Here is a 14950-nt window from a genome sequence, read left to right as displayed (position 1 = left end):
CTATCACAGCTACAAATAGTAGTGGACTTGGTACCGACCCCTGATGCACTCCCACGTTCACCTCAAACTCACCTCTGTTCCCGTCCTTCGTCCTTACAGCTGTACGCGCTCTCTCATACATTTCCATCACTACTCTGATCAATCATTCCTCCACTCCTAACCTCCTCAATGCCCATGTCACTACTTCACGTGGAACCCTATCAAACGCTTTCTCCAGATCAACAAACCCAAGAAACAACTTCTTCCCCTTCTCCATGTATTTCTCCTGCAACTGCCTTACAATAAAAAACTTAAATGCAACCAATTTGATTTCTCCTTAAAGTAATAAAATAAATGTCTCAAAACAATAAAAATTAATGAAGCTATCTGAAGAGCCGTTAAAGAGGCAGTAATAGTAGTAGTGCCCTCCAGTAACATCAGATACATTTCTACTGATGCATCTGTGATCATTGAGGTTGTATAACGACATTTGATGGGACAACCCTGTGACCATTTATTTTTAATTTGATATGTAGTGGGGTCATTACTCCCACGAGGGAGTAATGCATTCGATCGTGTCCGTCCGTTCGTGTGTGTGTGTGTGTGTGTGTGTATGTGTGTGTGTGTGTGTGTGTGTGTGTGTGTGTGTGTGTGTGTGTGTGTGTGTGTGTGTGTGTGTGTGTGAACAAGATATCTGGAAAAGTTCTGAATGGATTTGGATGAAAGTTGGTGGGATGATTGCCCTTGGGATAAGGAAGAATTGATTCGTTTTTGGTGAAGCTCAGGATATTATTCCGGATCTAGGAATTTTTTTGAAGGATTTTTTTACCATTGGAAGATAGGGCTCAGCAGCGGCCACCCACGGCAGGAGTATGCGCTCTTCTGAGTGGCGTTCTAGTTTACTCTGCTATTTCACTGTTTAAGAAAATTGTCTACGGTAGGGTTAGGGTTTTTATAGTTATTAGGGTAGATAATTCATGGTTATTGAGTTTGTTGTTGTATAGCCCCGGACAGATCTCTCGAACAAGCCCGTGGCATGAAAACAGCCAATCAATCTCCTAGGAGTGACCCAGAGATCCCCCACATCCAGGATGGTGTACTTGCGCTTTCATGAATTCAGGGCCACGACGGAGTTAGAGGGAGAGAGAGGGAGAGAGAGGGAGAGACAGAAAAAGAGACAGAAAAAGAGACAGAGAGTGAGTGAGTGAGTGAGTGAGTGAGTGAGTGAGTGAGTGAGTGAGAGAGAGAGAGAGAGAGAGAGAGAGAGAGAGAGAGAGAGAGAGAGAGAGAGAGAGAGAGAGAGATAGACAGAGACAGGAGACAGACAGAGACAGGAGACAGACAGACATGAGACAGAGACAGGAGACAGACAGACAGGGACAGAGACAGACAGACAGAGACAGAGACAGAGAGGGAAAGAGAGAGAGAGAGACAGAGATAAGAGGGAAAGGGCCGGTCCATGGGGACCGATCGGCACTCTGACCGTGACCGTGCTGCCCTGACGAATCCGGGCAGCAGGAAAGAATGGGGAAGGTTTGGCCCATGACTTACGTTGGGGGGTACAACCACCACGAAGAGGCGTCCCCGATAGTTATATATCGAGTTAGTTATTGGACATGCTGATTGGGAGGTGAGAGTCATGATCAGTTACGTAACATCACCCCACATATGTAAAAACACCATGCAATGTGCAAAACAACGAAATGCAAAGCAAAACCTGCTTTAAATGGGGTCAAAGTCATAAACTGATGACCTTACACAGTACATGATCAGAAATGCACAGATACCTCGAGCAAAGAAGATATTATGTCATATTTGATATTCCCATGCAGCTTTCCCACCAAAATAAATCCGACTTTGCAGGACAATAGCACAAAGAACAAAATTAAGAAATGTGACATAAGGAAAAGGCACAGTACAAAAGCAATACCTTAAATGTGCTGCCGATGAATGAAGCAAACTTTCTCATTGGTCCAAAGTACCAAAATCTGAAACATACATGGGGCACCAAATTAAAGCTTTTGAAACTTGGTGCTGGAATGCTGGTTTGCATAGTTGGGGCACAGTTCCTTATAAGTTTTCAAATGGAGCAAAGCATAAAGAAGATACTTCATATGTTGTACTGTGTTGTATTGTTTTTACACATGATGACCATAAATGTTTCATATTTTTTCAAGTTTTAAGGTGCAGAGAGAATACTGCTGGTTGGCAATCAATAAATGAGTATCCACCAATCATTGGCATATTTCCCACAGAGACAATGTCTGCAGCCCAAACAACAATGTACGTTTTGCTTCTGGGAATATTTTGTCTTGGCATGTTGATTGTTTACATTTTCTTACAAGGCCATAAGAAGTTGGTTCCGAATCTCATCACTGCCTAAACCCATCATATATCATACAATATTATGTCAGAAAAGTGACCACTTGGTATGTTTCATTAATATGGTGTAACGTCCTTATAAAGCATGAAACATTTTGTGTTTTTTCACTGTAAAGCATGATCATTTTCCAAAATGGTGAGCAAACTATGAATGAATGAAATTAAAATTTTCATAAAAGTTACATTTTTAATACCACATGATACTCAGCGAGTGAGGGCATGAGAGTGAATACAGATGTTAGTTACATAACAAAACTAAAATGGCACTCGGTAGAGCACATACCTCCACCAGGCTGAACAGTTTGTTTTGTATCCCACCGATAGGTCGGATCTGGATCCGGACCTTAACCATAAATTGAATCGGCTTGTTCTTGTCAATCGGCATAAACAACTCATTCACCTAGTTTTGTCATAACCCATCCACACCGTTTGAAACATCATGCTGTATATCATTTTGGGCCCCATCTCTTAATGGTGAAGAATAACTTTTTAAAATAATAGTCTCTTCTTCTATAATTGTCTTTCTTCTTGAGCTCACCTACACTTTTTTTATATTTACTATGTTTGTCAGCTTTTTCGAATCTACACACGCATCCTTTGTCTACTTATCCTCTGTTCCATGACCTGGATCCACTCAGGAAATATGTGGCACAATTATATGCTTTTTATTTGACTCCTTAACAAAGGTGTGAGAAGCATCAGTTCCTGTTGTACTGCATGGGGACTCTGTTCTTTTGTATTAAAAAATGCATGTGGTGGTAGGGGAGTGTGCAAGGAGTAGGGGAAAAGTATAAGGGAAAAGAGGTTGGAAAGCAACTTGGAGGGTGAAGATTGGGAGAGACTGGAGAGGAACATGTAAAGGATAAACAAGGATATAGCAGGGAAGGGGGAGGGAGGGGAGAAGAGGAGGATCCCTCCTTTGGCATCTTCAGATGTATAGGGCTGCCGAAGCAGTTTCCTAGGCTAGGGGGCACAATCCTGGATCGGTCACCACTCCGACGCAGGATACTCGAATGGCTCATTCATCCCAGAAATACCCCCATTCCACTTATGCCGATCGACCCCGATCTGCACAACGGGAACGATCCTATTTGGAACGGGATCAATCGGCATGATCGTAAACGAAACGTCTTCGATCTTTGTCGATCGGGACAAAAAAATAGATCGGGGCGATTTTTTAAACATGTTTAAAATTTCCATCCCGATCTGAAATAGCGGGACTGATCGTGATTACAGCGTGAATGCAACGTAGTCCATCGGAATGATCGTAGTTAGAACGGCTTGATCGTAGTTAGAACGGCTTGATCGTGATTACAGCGTCGTTGCAGCGGGAGGATTATCTTGTGCCGTTTCGACGACGATCGTTACCTATCCGTCCCGCTCCAATGCCGATCAAAGCCGCTGTATATAAATCGGTCCGGATTGCATCAGCCTCACCCGATCAAGTATTTCGACACGACAATTTTTGTCAACGTTGTTAAGTGGAATTGATAACTGCATGAGCCAAATTGCATTGCCCAATAACCCCATGGTCTAAAATTAAAAGCGGTACAAGTTAAACAAATATTATTAATGATCAATTTTACCGCTTTTAATTTTATGACCTTTTAATTAAGTGAATGCAAACTTTGATCCCCTCTACCCAGCAAAAACTTGTCAAATTTTTAGCTTTTATTTTGAAGACCTTTCATTTTGCAATGCATTTTCATCCCCTCAACCCAGCAATAATAACTTCTCCCTTTCCAACCAACACAAGGCAAACATTGAATATCAAGTTTCATAATGTTTATTGTCACATGATTATCAATAGAAATCATTATCAATGCAATACATAACAATACAACAATGTCCTCCAAAATGTCTTTCAACTCCTTCCCATAGTGTCTCTAATGATGTCTCACCATCCTCTCCTGCCATGGAACTGCACCAGCAGGGCTGTTAAAATAGAGTCTCAGTACTCCCTCTGATGCTTGGCCTCTACACTGTCCCTGTTACCTCGAACTGCCTGCTCCACCTCTAACATGTTGGCTTGATCTCTCCATTCACCAGGGATGATGTTGTGTCGATAATCCTCCTGGTCCACCTCGGCATGCTGAATACTTGGCCCCCCGGATGCGGAGCATGTTGTGCAGACAGATAGCAGTTTCGACCAGGTCACGCACCACCTCAGGATACTGTTGTAGTGTCTTGAGCAAGCATTGCCAACGGTTTGCCAAGATGCCAAAGGCGTTCTCCACCACTCGTCGACCCCTTGAGATGCGGTAGTTGTAGACGAGTTGTTCAGGAGAGAGTCCACGTCTGGCATAGGGTTTCATCAAGTAGGTGCGGAGAGCAAAGGCATCATCTCCAAGGATGAAGAATGGCATCTCTTCATCATCGTTCCGCATGGCCAGGGGGTCGGGAAATCCAATGGTTTCATTCTCTATGCACTCTTTGAGCTCCGAAGCATTGAAAATCTGAGCATCTGACATGTGTCCCATTCCACCAACATCCACCCACAAGAACTTATAGTCGGAGTCCACCAGTGCCATCAACACGATCGAGAAGAAGCCCTTGTAGTTGTGGTAGAGGCTGCCTGAGTTGGGTGCGCATCTGAGGGCGACGTGTTTGCCATCAAGAGCTCCGAGCACATGAGGGATGTTCCATTTACTTTCGAAATCATCAGCGACTTCTGTCCATTCTTCTGGGGTGGTAGGGCACTTCACCATTTCTTCCTTGAACTCTGCAACGATGGCTTGACACACCTCCAGAATGAACTTGACGATGGTGTTTCTGCTGACCCTGAAGTCGTAGGAGAGAGTTGGGTAGAGGTCTCCTGTAGCCAGATGCCTCAGGGTGATGGCGAGCTTCATTCCAGGTTGTAGGGCCTTTCTCAGCCTGGTATCTTCTTTCTCAATCCTGGGGGTGATTCTGTGGAGGATTTCATCAAAGAGAGCAGGTGGCATCCTCACAAAGTTCTGGAAAGAGTTGATGTCCTCCAGCCTCAGTTCATTCATCAAGCGGTCATAGTGCCCAAACTGCAATCTTCTTTCTTCTGTCAACCATGGGCGGACCCAGAACTGAGGGGCTCTTCTTCTTCTTCTCATTCTTCTTCTCACTTGAGCAGCTCTTCTTTCATTAATTGCATATTGTTGGAGAAGTAGAGCGAGCTGCAGACGGCCATTTCTCTGATGTTGATCCATGGCTGTCTTCGACGATACTGATGATCGGCAAGCAAATCGGGCCCTATTTATACGGATCGGGACCTGAAATCTGCTTTTTAGTCGGCTTAAAGACGGGAATAGAGCGTAGTTAGATCGGTTTGGTCGGGAATGACGTAGTTGAAACGGCAATAGATCGGCAGCATCGGCGTTGGATCAGTTTTAGATCGGCGGCGATCGGGAATGCATCGTGTCAGAGCGGCGGCAATCGCGAATGCAGCATGGTTACAGCGTACGCGAGCGGGAACACAGCGGCTCTAAACGGCTTCGATCGGGTCTTCAGGGACCCGATCTACCCATGATGAGCGTGGTTACAGCGTAGTGATCGTAATCGGAGCGTACTTAGGACGTAGATACAGCGTAGATGACCAGTTTTTTCCCAAAGTGTCCCGATCGCTCCCGACCTGGAGATCAGGGCTAATCGGGGCCAATCGGCATAAGTGGAATGGGGGCATTAAGCTGGGACTCATTGTGCCAACCTCGGAAGAATGACAGGCTGAGAAAACCAACCTGGTGTTAATTAACAGCATTACAGGGGCTCAAATTCAAGACTCTAAGACTTTAAGCCAGCCACCTTTACCATTAGGACAACACCAAGCTTAAAGGGGGAGGAAGGGCGTAAATAATTATGCTGTTTTGAGTTGGTAGTACAGTATATATGGACCCTTCAGGTAATTAAGAAAGACCCTTCTGCATTCAATTTAATATACTACAAGATGACTAATATAATATTGTTACGTTTATGGGGGAAGGTAAGAGAATACAGTAGGAAAGGTAGAATTGTATAGAAATAGTATGGACCATGTGACACGTAGGAGCATTTCGATGTACATAAGTAGGGAAAATATAGCTTAAGGTTGTTTTGATGTGCATCATACAGGGGATGATGACATGTTAATTAGTAGTAGGGTTTAAGGTTAATTTCCCCTGTTCGCGATACCCTCTGTAGTTATTCCTAACATTTGTTCCAGTACAGCTGGCCAAGCAAGACATCGCTGGCCAAGTTATGCACGCTCCAATGGACCCGGCGCAGCAAAGACCCGCCCAGGAGAGGCGGAGTAACATGGTACGGTGGGCGGGGTACAGGACAGGCAGGCCACGCCCCTCGAGTGACGCGTGTGGATGACATAGGGGGCGAGGAAGGAGAAGCGCGTGGTTCTTGGCCAAGCGGAAGGAGAAGCTTGGCCATTTTGTGTGCTTTTGAGGAGAGCGTTTTTCTGCGGCGATCATGAGGGATCTTGGACTGCTTGACTCTTCAAGGAGTTGGAGGCCACGCTGTCCTTCCCAAACGGAGGAGTTGCATCAACAAGAAAAGAGGGAGGAAAGAGTGCCGTCTTCCTGACTCGTTCCACGCCTGCCACGCGCAGCGTCACCGCCATATTTTTGCCAGGTTTCCTGCCGGGTGGCTGAGGGTTTCAACAGCCGCCTACCCTACCAAAAGGGCCCATTTTGGAGCCACAGCGAAGTGCCGGCCAGTGAATTATTATTTTGTTCTTTACCCAGTGTGCGTGGTTGTGACTATGTGGAGGTACCTCACCATAAGATTTTACCTCAGCATTTAATTTTCGTTATTTTAGTCTGCGTTTATTTTCTTCTAAATCATTATCGTGCATTTTCTATTTGTCGTGTGCTGTCGGACCCTGCTATCCGCCGTTCCGCTATCCGCGGTTCCGCTATCCGCAGTTCCGCTATTCCACTATTCGCGGTTCCGCTATTTGCGGTTCCGCTATTCACGGTTCCGCCATTCGCGGTTCCGCCATTCGCGGGTTCCGCCATTCGCGGGTTCCGCCATTCGCGGGTGATAAAATGCGACCTGTTTCTCTATTCGTGGAAAAAAGTCCCACAAATTCGCAGTTAATTTTTCTGTTCACTGCCGTGTTCCTCGAAATCTCTATTTATTTTCCTATTCGAGGCCGTGTTCTGCAAATTCGCAGGTTTTTTTTTTCTATTCGCGGCTGTGTTCTGTGAATTGGCGTTTTTTGAGGGGAGCAAAAAAAATAAAAATTCAGAGCCGTAAGCATCACATACGGTATTTATAAAACCTTCGCGGATTATCATCGACATTCGCAGAATTTGCCTCGCCATTGCTTCAAAAAGGGGACCAAAAACAACAACAACAACCACGGTGCCCGAAAAGGCCAACCCCCGCTTTGCGGGGAAAAATGGCCTCTAAAGGTGGTTTTTATTCGCAGATTTTGCCTCGCCATTTGCGGTTTGGTCCTGTCTATTCACGGAGTTTCGTGACTCGGGAACCTATCCCCCTTTTTTCCATTGAAACAATGCCCCGCTATTCGCGGGTTTCGCTATTCGCGGATTTTCCAGGAACTTATCCCCCGTGAATAGCGGGGTCCGAGGGTATTTGATTGGGTTTTGGATTAAATCCATTTTTTTGTGTCATTAAACACTTCGTATTACTTCAGTCCCATGCGCATCAATAAACGCCAAAATTGAAGATCTCCTCAGGAGTTAAAGCTGGTTCGGCTCATCCGTCTAAGGCTGGTGTTAACTATCTGTGGATGTGACACTATAATTAATTTCTTACATGTTTAGGCAATGACTCGTTTATCTCATGGTAAGAACAATATGTTGCTGCAACTGCAAAGAGAAAGAGTCAACAACGGTGTGCAATTATTCATGGTTTCACGACGTCTGTTAATTATCCATATTAAGCACATAAACATATCAGAAATATCAGGGTGATCAGGAATATGCATCAACTTTTCTTCCTGTACATTGGCTTGGACTAGATTGCATGTTATGTTCTGTTTTGACAAGACACTGGCTTAGAATTCTCCTCGAGATTTAAAGTCTTTTAGAATGTCCAATTCCAGCATCAGTCACCAGTCTTCAATAAATTGCTTTAAATGATACCACCAACTTGTTCCAAAAAGTTTAAGATGTTCAGTTGATTGTACCTGCTCGTGTTTGCTTTGGCATTGCGGAATTCTCCCCAGCGTAACTCATTCAATGCAAATACGGGCTTCCCAACAGTACCCTAAAGAGGGGCAGCAAAAATATTGAACAGCATTTTCAAAGACTTAAAAAAAAGAAAAGACTGAAGGAGAACTGTGCAAGCACGTGCATCAGAAACAGCATTCTCACCGTGATTTGGATGACATCCACAGGGATAGTAGAACCTTTAACAATTGCCAAGGCAGCAGATGTAATGCACCTTCAGGAAGGTAGTGATAGGCCATTACTCATTATGGGTCCACAATGAAGACGGACATTATTTCAATCATCAATTCTCTATATTCAATTCAGTCCATCAAAATGTTACAAAACCTACAACTAATGTTCCAAGACAGCTGAAAAGAGTTTATTATATCTTTCTATAATCCTCATCATTGTTATTTCTTCTTGTATTATGTCACATACTGCTTTGCATTGATGTTGATGTGAGACATTTAGTCAGCAATGTAATTGGTAAAGGAGAAGGAAAGTTTAAAAATAAGACAATAATTTGACAGAATGAACAGACAATACATATATATATATATATATATATATATATATACACATACATACATATATATATATATATACATACATATATACATACATACACCAGCTGAACATTGCCCGGGTTCTTTTTGAATGAATTTAATCTTCTGTACTAAAAAAGGAATAACACGTGGCCTTGGGAAGCAGCGGAGTTTGACTATCCCGCCACGGCCGCATTTCGTTCATTTACTACTACAATTCAGCTTTTACTCGCGGCCGTAGAAGATTGACTACTATAATTCAGCTCAGCTTTTAATTGCGAAATGGGCTCAGCCTGGCCGAGGTGGCCTCACCACCTAACCACCTAGCCCAGTGTTTCCCAACTTTTTTCTCTATGTGGCCCAACTGGCTTTTGACCTGACATGTCATGGCCCAGTGGGGATCATAGCAATTTTTTGAAACCAAAGAAATGTCAATAAGAACCACAACTTAATTCAATTTAGACTTTTAGAGTACTTAATGGAACAATATTTCTCATTTGAACAATTTCTTTGTGAAATGAATTAATGCGAGTGAAGTAAAGCAAATTTTTTGTGACAAGGGTCTTGCGAGAAATGTTTAGAACAGAACATCAAGAAAATCAATTGAAAAGGCAAATGAACACTTCAGACTTCAAGGCTTTTCAATAAAAAACAAATATTTATTTTAAATTAAGAAATGAAACTCCAGTAACACATTGCAATAATAACCTGGAAAATAAAAAATATTTGAAAACTCATCTCCAGGGTGCGTTGCTTGTGGGCTGTAACACAAAACATTGCAGTATCTACCAATTGAAAAAAACCTCAAACCAGTTTAACTTAAAGCTACTTTAATGAGAGATGTTCTCCTGAATTTTCTGCACCAGTTTCCAAATCCTAGGTTCTGTTGTAGAAAGCGCACATCTAAGATCTGCCTCACATTCAAGGCGGTTCCGAGCCTTTGTCTTCAGCTGCACCAACGTTGAGAAGCCTGATTCACAAAGATAAGTTGTTGCAAAGGGCAAGAGTTTCCGAAGGCATTCCTTTGCAATGTTGGGGTATCTTCCCATCATTTTTGGCCAAAACTCAGAGATAGATGAAGCTTCAAAGACATCTCTGCATCCAGAATCATTTTGAAATTAAATCAGTTCATCTTGCAGGTCATCCTGGACGTCACTGACTAACAAGAAAAGGATTCCTCATGAGCGCCAGTCCTTATCTCCCAATTTCTGGAAAGTACTGCAGAAATTCTTCTCGGAGACAGCTGAGACGTGTCACAACATCCTTTGCAACGCCAGGATCCAACGGCTCATTAATAATGACTTCTGAAAGAGATTCGAACATGGTAAAGTTCCCTTCCTCAGCCTTTCGTTTCCAGTTTTGAAGCTTCTGTATAAATGCACTGAGAGTGTCAATGAACTGAATGATAGTTATTCCCTTTCATTCAGTCTGTTCAGTTGATCAAAAATATCCACAAGGTATGTGAGGCGAAAGGCCCACAGCTTTTCATGGAAGGAAGCTTCAAGTTTGTGCTTTTCTTGCATCTGTAGGAAACTCGGGATCTCTTCTCGGAGTTCAAACACTCATGCCACAACATTTCCTTTTGATAGCCAATGCACCTTGGTGTAGTAAAGCAGGTTCTTATGCTCTGAATCCATTTATGTGCACAATTGCTTGAACAGTCGGGAATTCAAAGCACTACTTTTCACGTAGTTCACAATTTTGATGACGTGTTCAAAAACATCCTGAAGATGAGATGGAAAGGTTTTTGAAGCAAGAGCTTGCTGATGAATCAGACAATGAACAGAAATGATGCCTGGAGATAGATTTCGAACAAGCACTTGGAAGCCACTTTTTGCTCCTAGCATAGCTGGGGCGCCATCGGTGCAAACTCCACAGAGATTGTGCCAATTCAGTTCCTCATGATCAAAGAACTCTGTTACTTTTTCCATCACATCCACAGCTCTGGTATTTCTTTTGAGAGAACGGCAGAATAAGAATTCTTCCTTGATGGAATCACCCTTCACATACCGAACGAAGGCAAGAAGCTGGGAACAGGATGAAACATCTGTGGATTTATCCAACTGAATTGAGAACAATCCAAATGCAGCATCTGATTTCAGCAATCACCTGTTCTTTTATGTCGCTAGACAAGTCAGCAATCTTCCTTTGAACCGTATTATTTGACAGATAAATTTTGTTGAACTATTTTTCAGCTTCCTCTCCGAGCAGAATCCTAGCCATCTTCAGAGCACATGGCTTGATCAGTCTCTCCGACTGTGTGAGGTTTCTTCTGTTGCGCAATGAGGAGGCTGACGGCATAAGAAGCCTCCGTAAGACGCTTGTTTTGCTGAAATAATGTTCCACTTTGATCCAAGTGCTTATGTTGATGATGTGGATGATTCTTCTCCAAATGGAGCTTCAACTTTGATGGCCGCAAAGATTGATTTCCGAGAACTTTCTGGCACAGGACACATTGTCCCTTTAATTCTCCACGATCATGTAAGGATGTGAATCCAAACTTCATGTATTGCTCATCATATCCTTAGTTTTGTCATTTCAGAAGGGTTTCTGGAAAAAAAAAGAAGCAAAAATATTTTAAAAACAAGACTAAAAAAATATGCATGGAATAGTGGGTAGCTACCATTGGCCACCATCAACACACACAGAATTGAACTCTTGTTTTAGGCCTTGTGCATGAAAAGATTATATTATTTGGGCAAATATTGGGCAGTCTCTGTGGCCCATCTGGAAAACGTGCTGTGGCCCACTGATTGGGAACCCATGACCTAGCCTATAACCTTCCCGGGGCCTGACCCGACATTTTTTGTTTCAGAGATTTCCTCCTATCTTTCACCGTTCAGGAGATTAGCGCGTGCAGACAAACAAACAAACAAAAACTTTCTTTTATATATATAAGAAGATAATAAATAAATAAATAAATAAAATATATATATCTATCTATCTATCTATCTATCTATCTATCTATCTATCTATCTATATATATATATATATATATATATATATATATATATATATATATATATATATGTATATATATAAATATATATATATATATATATATATATATATATATATATATATATATATATATATATATATATATATATATATATATATATATATACACAGTGAAACCTTGACTTACGAGTGCACCAACTTACGAGTTTTCCGAGATACGAGCCGTCGCTCGGGCGGTTTTTTGCTTTGAGATGCGAGCCGAGATCTGAGTTACGAGCTTACGCCACCCGCCACTAGGTGGGTTCCGGTCACGTGGTTATCTTGCCGTGCAGGCATCTCTGCCGTATATAGCTGCTGCTTTGTTTTCGCATTTTGGTTATTTTGTAAAATTTATTAGTTTTAACCATGGGTCCTAAGAAATTGAGTGTCAAGGGCAGTGCTGAGAAGAAGAAGAGGATGATGTGCTTGGATATAAAACACGCAATCGTCGAAAAACATGAGTGAGGTGTGCGTGTTGTCGACTTGGCGAGGCAGTACGATCGTAGTACTTCTACGATATATACGATTTTGAAGCAGAAGGAGTCGATAAAGGCTATAACGCCAGCCAAGGGCGTTACGATTATTTCAAAGCTCTATTTCAAAGCTCTACCTCTATCCATGAAGAGATGGAGAAGTTGTTGTTTGTGTGGTTGACGGAGAAGCAGCTCGCAGGAGATACCGTGACCGGGAGCATCATCTGTGAGAAGGCCCGAGACATTTACGGGGATTTGTTGCAGCAGACGGCGGGAACATCAACGGACGAGGCATCGGAAGAGTCATTCAAAGCCAGTCGGGGATGGTTTGATAATTTTAAGAAGAGGACCGGCATTCACTCCGTCGTCAGGCATGGTGAGGCAGCAAGCTCGGATGTGAAGGCAGCTGAAGATTTTATTATAACTTTTGCCGAACTGATAGAAGCCGAACGATACATCCCCCAGCAAATCTTCAACTGTGACGAGACAGGGCTCTTCTGGAAAAAGATGCCGAGGAGGACGTATATAACGGCAGAGGAGAAGAGCATGCCAGGCCACAACTTGTTCAGAGTGCCGGCGATAGCTTGCCTTCTCTTTGTGGAAGACACAGATTTTTTTTTTTTTTTTTTTTTTTGTATACAAGATCGAGGCTCGTGAAAGAGCTAACATTAATCACACAAAAAGACAACCCGACACACAAAACACAAAAAACAAGGGGAGCGGCAGACAATATGGGGAGAGAGGGGGAAGGACACAAACACAACATTTGAGAGCAGGGACATCGGGAGGACTTGGGGGGAGGTGGGAGAGGAATAAAACATATGAACACTGCAAGGACTCTGGGGTGAATTACCGGGGGTAGAAAATATCAAGGTTTTCGATGGGTCATTGATGAGGTCATTTCGATGAGGTCATTTCGATGAGGTCATTGATGAAGACCAAAAATAGCACAGGGCCCAGAACACTACCAGAACACTACACAGATCCTCATTTCGATGAGGTCATTGATGAAGACCAGAAATAGCACAGGGCCCAGAACACTACACAGATCCTTAACATCCAACAACTAATGGGACGCAAACGGGGCGCCCAGTTTAGCGGTACACACATTGATGAATCACCCTGCCTGTGAAACACCGACATGACAGGTTATAGCTGGGTCGGGATTCAAACCCAGGCTGGACAGTTTAGAGTCAAGTGTGCGTACCTCCAGTCCAGGCCATCCTGCCAACTTGTATGCTGCATACAGGTGAAATATAAAGCGCGATATTTTTATATATACTGTATATTTAAAAAAAAATTGGTGTGGTTTTTGGCGGGCTGGAACGGATCAATAGCATTTCAATGCATTTTAATGGGGAAATTTAATTTGAGAAACGAGCAAATTGAGTTACGAGCTCGGTCACAGAACGAATTAAACTCGTAAGTCAAGGTTTCACTGTATATATATATATATATATATATATATATATATATATATATATATATATATATATATATATATATATATACACACAAACTTGGCATTTAATATGGAATATTTTTTTTTGTGGGGATGAACTTACTTTTCAAGATGACTTAGAACCAAAAGTTCATTGGAATTATGTTGAAATTATTCTAGATTTTGTTAATGTGACCTTTAAAAGAAACAAAAACCACATTTGACATTTCAAAGCAAATAAATTGATCCTTGAAAGTGATGTGAACTGATATCGAACTCAATTCATGGACAGAACTGTGTTAAACTTCTGTACGTTTTCCAGAAGTATCTCTTTATTTTACACATGAGCCAAAAAAATTTTCAACAAAAACAAAAGCTAAATTATGACTGGGATTACGGACAGTAAAATTACAGTTCAGTACTTAGTGTAACACCCACGAGCATTCAGGAGAGCACATACACGTCGAGGCATGCTGTTCATGAGATCTGCCAAAGTTTGGACAGGAATCGCTTGCCATGCAGTGACAATAGCCTGCTGCAATTCACGCACAGAGGTAGGCTGCTGGACCAAGTTGTCGATTTGACGCGTTAATTCTGCCCACAAGTTCTCTATCGTATTCATATCCGGGGACATGGCAGGCCACTCCATATGCTCGACACCACGGTCAACAAGAAAGTGTTGGATCATGCGAGCATGATGAGGCCGTGCATTGTCATCTTGGAAGACAAAGTTTCCTCGAAAGGCTGCACGAGCAAATGGAAGCAATGTTTCTTCCAGAATGGCCCTGTACTTGAACTGGTTCAGGTTTCCATTCAGAACAACCAGGTCAGTTTTGCCCCCTGCCTGAAAAGCAGCCCAAACGGTCCCCCCACCACCTCCAGCTTGGACTCTTGGCACTATACAATCTTCGGTGTAGGCTTCATGCACTTGTCTGTGCACTCGGATGCGGCCATCTTGACGATAGTCCAGAAATCTAGACTAGTCACTGA

General features: G+C 42.7%; 1 protein-coding gene across 5 annotated transcripts in view; it reads right to left on the bottom strand.

Annotated features, from left to right (window-relative positions):
- Positions 1–14950, bottom strand: part of AGK (acylglycerol kinase) — a 162413-nt gene that overhangs the window by 112911 nt on the left and 34552 nt on the right. For all 5 annotated transcript variants that reach the window (XM_068122909.2, XM_068122919.2, XM_068122946.2 and 2 more), the window contains exons 9-11: positions 8664–8733; positions 8477–8556; positions 1910–1967 (exon numbers count right to left, since the gene is read on the bottom strand). In XM_068122909.2, the coding sequence (XP_067979010.1) occupies positions 1910–1967; positions 8477–8556; positions 8664–8733 (208 nt within the window). The remainder of the gene's footprint in view (positions 1–1909; positions 1968–8476; positions 8557–8663; positions 8734–14950) is intronic.

Source organism: Myxine glutinosa, chromosome 1 (genome assembly GCF_964187855.1).
Source record: "Myxine glutinosa chromosome 1, kmMyxGlut1.1, whole genome shotgun sequence".
Taxonomy (NCBI): domain Eukaryota; kingdom Metazoa; phylum Chordata; class Myxini; order Myxiniformes; family Myxinidae; genus Myxine; species Myxine glutinosa.
Note: the sequence above shows the minus strand (reverse complement) of the source record. Positions and strands in the feature narration are given on the sequence as shown.